General features: G+C 44.5%; 2 protein-coding genes across 2 annotated transcripts in view; both read right to left on the bottom strand.

Moving 5' to 3' along the window:
* Positions 1 to 10,000, bottom strand: part of LOC114571635 (nuclear factor 7, brain-like) — a 430,007-nt gene that overhangs the window by 9,847 nt on the left and 410,160 nt on the right. The gene's annotated exons all lie outside the window — the stretch shown is intronic.
* Positions 1 to 10,000, bottom strand: part of LOC114571808 (proteoglycan 4) — a 24,171-nt gene that overhangs the window by 381 nt on the left and 13,790 nt on the right. Inside the window, exons 4-6 of the mRNA XM_028602999.1 lie at positions 8,126 to 8,244; positions 5,732 to 6,721; positions 1 to 1,746 (exon numbers count right to left, since the gene is read on the bottom strand). The exon at positions 1 to 1,746 is cut by the window's left edge and continues 381 nt beyond it. Of these exons, the coding sequence (XP_028458800.1) occupies positions 1 to 1,746; positions 5,732 to 6,721; positions 8,126 to 8,244 (2,855 nt within the window). The remainder of the gene's footprint in view (positions 1,747 to 5,731; positions 6,722 to 8,125; positions 8,245 to 10,000) is intronic.

Here is a 10,000-nt window from a genome sequence, read left to right as displayed (position 1 = left end):
GTCCAGTTGAGGTTGGGAATGAGTTTGAGGGGAAGGTCCCAGCTCGGCAGAATTGGTTCCTGGGGCGATTTGGGACTCTGATTTAGGACTCAGGGATTTGTTTTGGGGTACTCTCTGGACCTCCAAATGTGTGGGTGCAGCGATCTGGGACTCAGATTTAGGAGTGGGGGGCTCGTTTCGGGGTACAGTCTGGGCCAGAGTGACCTGGGATTTAGGAGTCGAAATATTAGCCTGAAACTGGGCTGTTGGATTCAGTTTTGGTTGCGTTGGTTGCGCTTCAGATGGAGTGACATTGGGGGCTGAAGTTTCGGTGGTCTGCAAGGACCAAACGGATGCAATCTGAATGTCTGACTCGGGCTGAGTTTGCCGACTTGGCGAGTCTGGTTGCGGAGATTTACAGACCGCAGTTTGAGGTTGGGGCTGGGAAGGAGGTTGAGGTTGGGGTTGAGTTTGAGTTTGGGAAGGAGGTTGAGGTTGGGAAGGAGGTTGAGGTTGGGAAGGAGGTTGGGGTTGAGTTTGAGTTTGGGAAGGAGGTTGAGGTTGAGGTTGGGACGGAGGTTGAGGTTGGGAAGGAGGTTGAGGTTGAGTTTGAGTTTGGGAAGGAGGTTGAGGTTGAGTTTGGGGTTGAGTTTGGGAAGGAGGTTGAGTTTGGGGTTGGGGTTGAGTTTGGGAAGGAGGTTGAGTTTGGGGTTGGGGTTGAGTTTGGGAAGGAGGTTGAGTTTGAGTTTGAGTTTGGGAAGGAGGTTGAGGTTGGGAAGGAGGTTGAGGTTGAGTTTGGGAAGGAGGTTGAGGTTGAGTTTGGGGTTGAGTTTGGGAAGGAGGTTGAGTTTGGGGTTGAGGTTGAGTTTGGGAAGGAGGTTGAGGTTGGGGTTGAGGTTTTGGTGCGTCTGGGACAGGCAGTGGCTTTTTATCGGCGCTACTCCCTTCAGCTTTAGAGTCTGTTGCTGGTTTGGTGATGGAGGAAGCGCCCGATTGGCCCAGGCTGCTGTAGAAGATGTCGAACAAGTCCTGGGCTTTGGCTGCAGCCAGGTTAGTCTTATGTTTCTCAGACTTCTGAGCTCCGTCCCCCCTATTCATGAACGGCGGAGGCTTGACGAACACGGTGCGAGTCTGCTCGCTCTCCGGTACGCCGGGAGCCGCCACATCAGACACAATCTTCACCATTTTTTGTTGCCCCGGTTTAGCCATCGATGGCGAGTGGGTAGTCTCAAGCGAAGCAGGCTTTGCCTCGACTGGTTTGAAAACCGGGGGAGCCGGGTTACAAACTGGCGCCGGAGGTTTAGCCGCAAAAGGCGCAGGTCCCGACACCGACGGTGGGGGCCTGGCCTTGAATGGTGCAGGTCCTGACACAGCTGCCGGGGGTTTGGTTTCAGATGGTGCAGGTTTTGTCACAGACGGTGGCGATTTAGCCTGGAATGGTGCAGGTTTTGGTACCGTTGGCGGAGGCATAGCCTCAGATGTCCCAGGTGGACCAATCGGTGGCTGCGGTTTATTCTCCAGCAGGGTGTTCTGAGCACTTAGAGCCTTTGCGAGACCATCAGAGATTTGTGGTGGATCTTGGGGAACAGGTTCCAGTAAGCCGGTGTTTTGGGGTCTGATAGAGAGGAAGGTATTCAGAGGAGCTGGTTTACCCAACATGGCAGTTTTCCTCATGAATGCCGCCGGTCCAGGCAGGTTCGGGCGGATCCGTCCCCGGTTGGCGCCGTTGGACACCCAGGGAGGCGGCACGGGCTGCTGGCCACCGAGCTTCAGAATAGAAGAGAATAGAAGACACTTTATTGTCCCCGAGGGGAAGTTTGTCTTGGACATAGAGCTACAGTGTGTCGCTTCACAACATAAACATGTCACAGAAAAAACATTCTGAAATCAGCATCAACATGAGAGCAACACAGCGTCTATAGGACACACAAGAAGGACACACATGACAGCACAGACAACAGAACAGCCTGAGAATTGTAATAATTAAAGTGCTAAGTGCTATGCCTGCACGATAAATCGTTATAAAATCGGAGATTCAGAAACCGTACCTCACTCTAAACACCACGTATGGTTATTTTTCCCAAGTTTGTATAAGAGTGGAAGCACCAGAGACACAAAATAATCCCAGAAAAAGAGATTTTTTCATAATAAGTGCACTTTAAGGTTATCAATTTCAGCTGTGCTTTTCCAAGTCAAAAGTCAAAGTCAAAATGTCTGCTGTGAAAAAGGTCCATTGGTCCTTTCACCACCCGATGTGAGTCGAGTGCAGATGTGAGTCGAGCATGCTCAGATTTAAACAGTTTACTGCATAACGTGACATACTGAAATTTGTGAAATCCATAAAATAATAAATGTTTCTCTTTACATACAATAACAGAAGATAGTAGTCATTTCAAAAACGTTTTAGCTATCTATGATTGTTTGATTGCTAACGTTAGCTCATGGACTATGTATGCGTTAGCTCAAAAAGCCGTTAGCATCTTGGAGGCTACTTGTCGCTAGGGCTGTGCAATTAATCAAAATTTTATCGTGATTATGATTTCGGCTCCCAATGATCACAAAAACAGAATAATCGAGAAAAAAAAAAATATTTAGCTCATTACGTTTTGCAGTAAAGTCTTATTTTCTCTCGTGTTCTGAATGGAAAAATAAAGTTTAAATAGGAAAAGTATTGAGGCAAAGTTCAAAACCGACTCTAATGTATTTTTAAGTTCAATAATTACAACATCTTCCCAGAAGTCAACGAGCAATCGTGTTAAATTATCGCTAAAATTAACTTCAATATATTTTTTTTTGCCATAATCGAGCAGCCCTACTTGTGACACACATAGGGCTGGGTACCGAACGTCGATACTTTTATGGCACCGGAAAAAAATTCTCCGATCCTATAAGTATCGAAAAATTATAAATTTTTCGGTGCCAAATTTCCAAAAGTGTCTGAACGCTTAAGAGCAAGCTTATCTGTCTTCTCTGTATACTGACAGAGAGCAGAGCTCTGACACACACACACACACACACACACACACACACACACACACACACACACACACACACACACAGACACACACACACACACACACACACACACACACACACACACACACACACACACACACACACACACACACACACACACACACACACACACACACACACACACACACACACACACACACACACACACACACACACACACACACACACACACACACACACACACACACACACACACACACACACACACACACACACACACACACACACACACACACACAGACAGACAGACAGACAGACAGACAGACAGACACACACACACACACACACACACACACACACACACACACACACACACACACACACACACACAGACACACACACACACACACACACACACACACACACACACACAGACAGACAGACAGACAGACAGGTGACAGACAGACAGACAGACACACACACACACACATATTAATGGTGAGGTGACATTAATGGACACACACACAGGTGATATTAAAGACACACACACATATTAAAGGTGACACACACACAGGTGAGGTGATATTACAGGTGACACACAAACACATACACACACAAAGGTGAGGTGACATTACATATTAATGGTGACACATTAAAGGTGAGGTGATATTAATGGTGACATATTAAACAGGTGATATTAATGGTGAGGTGATATTAAAGGTGAGGTGATATTAATGGTGAGGTGATATAATGGTGAGGTGATATTAATGGTGATATTAATGGTGAGGTGATATGATATTAATGAGGTGATATTAAAGGTGAGGTGATATTAAAGGTGAGGTGATATTAAAGGTGAGGTGATATTAAAGGTGGTGATATTAAAGGTGATGATATTAATGGTGAGGTGATATTAATGGTGAGGTGATATTAATGGTGAGGTGATATTAATGGTATTAATAGTGAGGTGATATTAAAGGTGAGGTGATATTAAAGGTGAGGTATTAAAGGTGAAAGGTGATATTAAAGGTGAGGTGATATTAAAGGTGATATGATATTAAAGGTGAGGTGATATTAAAGAGGTGATATTAATGGTGAGGTGATATTAATGGTGAGGTGATATTATTAATGGTGATATTAAAGGTGATATTAAAGGTGAGGTGATATTAAAGGTGAGGTGATATTAAAGGTGAGGTGATATTAAAGGGTGATATTAAAGGTGATATATTAAAGGTGATATTGATATTAATTAATGTGAAAGGTGATATATTAAAGGTGAGGTGATATTAATGGTGAGGTGATATTAATGTGAGGTGATATTAATGGAGATATTAATGGTGAGGTGATATTAAAGGTGGTGAGGTGATATTAAAGGTGAGGTGATATTAAAGGTGATATTAATGGTGATATTAATAGTGATATTAAAGGTGAGGTGATATTAATGGTGATATATTAAATATTAAAGGTGAGGTGATATTAAAGGTGAGGTGATATTAAAGGTGAGGTGATATTAATGGTGAGGTGATATTAAAGGTGAGGTGATATTAATGGTGAGGTGATATTAAAGGTGAGGTGATATTAAAGGGTGATATTAAAGGTGAGGTGATATTAATGGTGAGGTGATATTAAAGGTGAGGTGATATTAAAGGTGAGGTGATATTAAAGGTGAGGTGATATTAAAGGTGAGGTGATATTAATGGTGAGGTGATATTAATGGTGAGGTGATATTAAAGGTGAGGTGATATTAAAGGTGAGGTGATATTAAAGGTGAGGTGATATTAAAGGTGAGGTGATATTAATGGTGAGGTGATATTAAAGGTGAGGTGATATTAAAGGTGAGGTGATATTAAAGGTGATATTAAAGGTGAGGTGAGGGTGAGGTGATATTAATGGTGAGGTGAGGGTGATATTAAAGGTGAGGTGATATTAAAGGTGAGGTGATATTAAAGGTGAGGTGATATTAAAGGTGAGGTGATATTAAAGGTGAGGTATTAAAGGAGGTATATTAATGGTGAGGTGATATTAATGGCGAGGTGATATTAAAGGTGAGGTGATATTAATTGATATTAATGGTGAGGTGATATTAAAGGTGAGGTGGTGATATTAATGGTGAGGTGATATTAAAGGTGAGGTGATATTAAAGGTGAGGTGATATTAAAGGTGAGGTGATATTAAAGGTGAGGTGATATTAAAGGTGAGGTGATATTAATGGTGAGGTGATATTAAAGGTGAGGTGATATTAAAGGTGAGGTGATATTAAAGGTGAGGTGATATTAATAGTGAGGTGATATTAATGGTGAGGTGATATTAATGGTGAGGTGATATTAAAGGTGAGGTGATATTAATAGTGAGGTGATATTAATGGTGAGGTGATATTAATGGTTGCATATTACACTTCCTTCCTGTTAGACAAGCAGGCACAGCGGTGGTTTTTCTGCCCAGATGACTGACTGACAGGCTGAGCTTGTAAGGCACTTTTATTAATGTTACTCTGAGTGAGCAGTTTTACCAGATTATTTTAATTTTGATAACTGTTTTGATTTACAATTAAGGTGGAAAATAAAAGCTTTGTGTTTAATGTATTTTTGTTGATGTTGAAATGGATTTTAAAACATTATGGTATCGAAAAAAGCATCGTTAGGAAACGGTATCGAAACTGAGGTATCGAAATTGGCACCGGATGGACAGATTCTGATCGATATCCGGCCCTAATGACACATGCTCGACTCAAATCTGCGCTCGTCTCACATCGGGCAGCGACAGCTCGGCTAACGTTTACCTTCTGGGCGATCTCTTTAGCGACGGCCATAGATTTAGCGAAGGAATCCTCCGGTAGGAGCAGTCTCTGCTTCGCTGCCTCTTCGTCCTCCTTGATGAACTCCGCGGCAACTTTCTCCGCCTCCTTTGCCAGAACGTTCTCCTTCTTCTTCCACGTGAACTTTCCGAACGTAGGGGCGGTGGCGGCTGCCGCGGCGGCTGCCGCGGGGGTTGTCGCGGCTGCCGGTTTGCCGGCCTCCTGGCTCTGCTTGCGTAGCTTCGCCCTCATGGCCGGACTGGGCCCGGAGAAGATTTTGGGCTGTTCGTAGGGCTTCGGCGGAGCCTCTGGTCTGCAGACGTCCGGTTTCCCTGCTGGTTTTCCCGCCTCCGGCTTCTTCAAAGGTTGCTTCTCCGCCTTGAGTTTCCCTTCGTCTCGATCTCGCTCGTATTTGGATCTTAAATCCGAATATTTACCGTGTTTAAACTCGTCTTCTCGCGGTCCGTATTTGGCCCGTTCGTCGTATCGGTCGTCATCGTCCCGGCGAAAGCGGAACCGATACTCTTCGTCTCTTCTGTAGACTGCTGCTTTATACCTGTCGTCGTCGTCCTCTCTTCCTCTGTATTTACCCCTCTCCTCTTCCTCTCGGCCATAGCGGTATTTATCGTCCTTCTTGCTGCTTTTGTACTTGTCTTCCTCGTCTTTTTTGCTGTAAGCAGGCCTCTCCTCTTCCAGGCTTTTGGATTTTCTAAAATCCTCCTCTTTCTTGCCCGACTTCTCCTCTGCTTCCTTCTTAACTTTCTCCTCTTTCAGAACAACAGTGTCTTCGTTGTTCCCGTCGTCCTTCTTTTTGTCCCTTTTCTCCTTCTTGTGTTTGGACTTGTCCTCCCGGTCCTTGCTGCCCTTCTCTTCCTCCTCATGTTTGCGTTTCTTGCCGCTGGTCTCGGAGGCTAGTCCGGCCTGCCGGTCCAGGTTCCTCCTCTGTTCGTACAGAGGGTTCTCGTACATTTGTTTCTGGGGAAGGAAGGCATTAAAACAAGGAAGACAAGAGTGAGAAAAAGTCTTCACAAAGCTGCTGCCTGACACACAGACACAAGAAGATAAAATCAACAATTGAAACAATACTTATAGTAATTTAAACTTTGTATTCATTATATTGTATATATTTTAAATAATTTGCTCTTATATTCTATCCTATTATTATTTCATGTATATTCTGTTGGTGTGTCTGATATTTTTTGCTGCTGCAACACTGGAATTTCCCATTTTATTTTGGGATCAATAAAAATCTATCTATCATATTTAATATACATTACCAGTCAAGAGTTTGGACATGCGCTCCCATTCAAGTGAGTGCGAAAGTGTGTCTAACTCTTAACTGGTACGGTAGAGGTTTTATTTTGTTAAATATACTATATATCAGAGGTTTTCCTTCCTGAAACCGACTCTGATACGGAGTACTGATCAGATACCAGTGTGTTAATAAACACATATATTTTAATGTTTTAACAGCTGTCTACTACGATCACTGTATGGATGATTTGATGTTTTATCCATCCATCCACCTACCTACCCACCCACCCCTCTATCTATCCATCCATCCATCCATCCATCTTAAACCTGGAAACACAGGACAGATTTCCTACCCACCCCTCTATCTATCTATCTACCTACCTACCTACCTACCTACCTACCCCTCTATCTATCTACCTACCTACCTACCTACCCACCCCTATCTATCTACCCACCCACCTGCCCACCCACCCAACTCCCCTATCCATCCACCTGCCCACCCACCCACCCACCCACCCACCCTACCTGCCCCTCTATCTATCTATCTGCCCACATACCCCACCCACCCACCCACCCCCCCCTGTCTATCTGCCTGCCTACCCACCCCCCCCTGTCTATCTACCCACCCACCCACCTGCCCCCATCTATCTATCTATCTATCTACCTGCCTACCTGCCCCCATCTGTCTACCCCCCATCTACCTGCCTGCCCACCTGCCTACCTACCTATCTACCTACCCCTCTATCTATCTATCTACCCATCTATCTATCTACCTACCTACCTACCTACCTACCCCTCTATCTACCTACCCCTACCTACCTACCTACCTACCTACCTACCCCCTATCTATCTATCTACCTACCTACCTACCTACCTACCTACCTACCTACCCCTCTATCTATCTATCTACCTACCTACCCATCCATCCATCCATCCATCCATCCATCTTAAACCTGGAAACACAGGACAGATTTCCCGTCTACTTTGCACAATGCTGCGTTCGAGCCATGTGGGAGTTTTTGGCTGGATCTGAATATTCTACTATTTGAATATCCGTTTGTTTTGGTAGGTATTTGATTTCCCACGTGGGGACAATGCGATTGTCCCGCAGATATGATAGACTACCTTGTACTTCTCGTTGTGAGCGTGCGTGGTGACGTGCTCTTCTGCACAGATGGCGTCTCCGTAAAACTGCTTGCAGAGCAGGCAGAAGAATCCTCTGACGGGCAGCAAGAACTCTGAACCTGCAGCCAGAAACACACGCGACACGTTTTAAAACACACGGGACGAGGTAAAGCTAACGGCCAATCATGTTTACCTGGCGGATATCTCCGTTTGTGCAGAACCTGTCAGGACAGGAGAGGGTCAGAGGGACATGGGATCAGAAAACACAAAGTATAAAACATGATGTATAGATCTGAGTTCAGAGCAGTAACCCACGAGGAAAGGTTGAGTCCCGCCACTTCCTGTGTCCCCCGTGGGACTTTATTTCAGTAGAAATGTGTCTACCGTATTTTTCGGACTATAAGTCGCTCCGGAGTATAAGTCGCATCAGTCAAAAAATGCGTCATGAAGAGAAAAAAAAACATATATAAGTCGCACCGGACTATAAGTCGCATTTATTTAGATTATAAATACAAGAGTTATTCAACTACACAATAGCACACAGAACAACAGGCTGAATACGGTAGGTGTCCGGTATGTTAACGTAACACATTAACAGATATTGAACTATACAATAGCACCAGAACAACTAGCTAGCAGGGCGTGGAGCATGGAGGTATTAAAAGGCGTGGAGACGAAGCTGCACCGTGAACGAGCTCCTCCAGACTCCTTCCTCCTCCTCTGGACATCTTTCAGCCCACGATTAGCCGATTAGCCGATTAGCTTTCTTTGTTTTCTTATTGCAGTAAGAGTCACCTTTTCTCCCGTCTCCCTCATAAGTTTCTCTCATTTCAAACTCTCTTTCTGCTGCTCGATTACCGTTTTCGGGGCTGCATATTTTACTACCTGCAGTTTGTCTCTTTTCTTTCTCAGTTGTCTTTAGGAGGAGCGTTCTAGTTGTCACAAGCCTAGAGCGCCCTCTCACGGCTGTAGACGGTAATGTTTTCAGTATGAATTAACATGTAAAAACATGTTAAATTATTTATATTTTGATATATAAGTCGCACCTGACTATAAGTCGCAGGACCAGCCAAAGTAGGAAAAAAAGTGCGACTTATAGTCCGGAAAATACGGTAGTAGTGAACGGGGAGAGACCGACAATGTTCTTGAATTGAGCCATGATTACACACATGAGGTTTGTCACACCTCCCTGTAAGACCAGCACGCCCAGAATGGGCCACAGATGGGTGCAGGTGCATTTGCTGTTTAAACAACGTAGGCGCTGGATGGTCTTAAACTAGCAAAGACACTTGCGTTGGGCTTTGCGCTGCGCTGGGTGCAAGATAGGACCCACAGTGTTTATCTTTCTAGCGAGCGAGGTGATGTATACAGAGAGAGAGAGAGAGAGAGAGAAAGAGAGAGAGAGAGACGAGAACAGGATCAAACAGAAACTAAACATTATGTGTCTCTCCCTGTTCACTACCGAACACATTTTTACTGAAATAAAGTCCCGTGGTGGACACAGGAAGGGGCGGGACTTACTTCAGGTAGTGTAGTAAAATCAGGACAGGATCTGTTGTAATAACACACCTGTAATGAGAAGTTATAGCACCTGTCCAAAGGTTACCGCAGGACGTTACATTTTGAGGATGAGACATGAGAAACATATGAATTGACATCAGAGACGTGGACAGGAGTCCCTTCTGTGGTTTCCCCGAGAGTCTTTGTCTTTTCGTTAGCACTCTGTGACTTCGTTAGCACTCTGACTTCGTTAGCACTCTGTGACTTCGTTAGCACTCTGTGACTTCGTTAGCACTCTGTTTTCTTTAAGAGACAGAGAAAGTGCAGCAGAGATCCACCTGGAAGCAGAAGACGGCTAACAACATTCAGCGGCTC

The sequence above is a fragment of the Perca flavescens genome, chromosome 17 (genome assembly GCF_004354835.1).
Source record: "Perca flavescens isolate YP-PL-M2 chromosome 17, PFLA_1.0, whole genome shotgun sequence".
NCBI lineage: Eukaryota > Metazoa > Chordata > Actinopteri > Perciformes > Percidae > Perca > Perca flavescens.
This window is presented reverse-complemented; position numbering and strand designations above follow the sequence as displayed.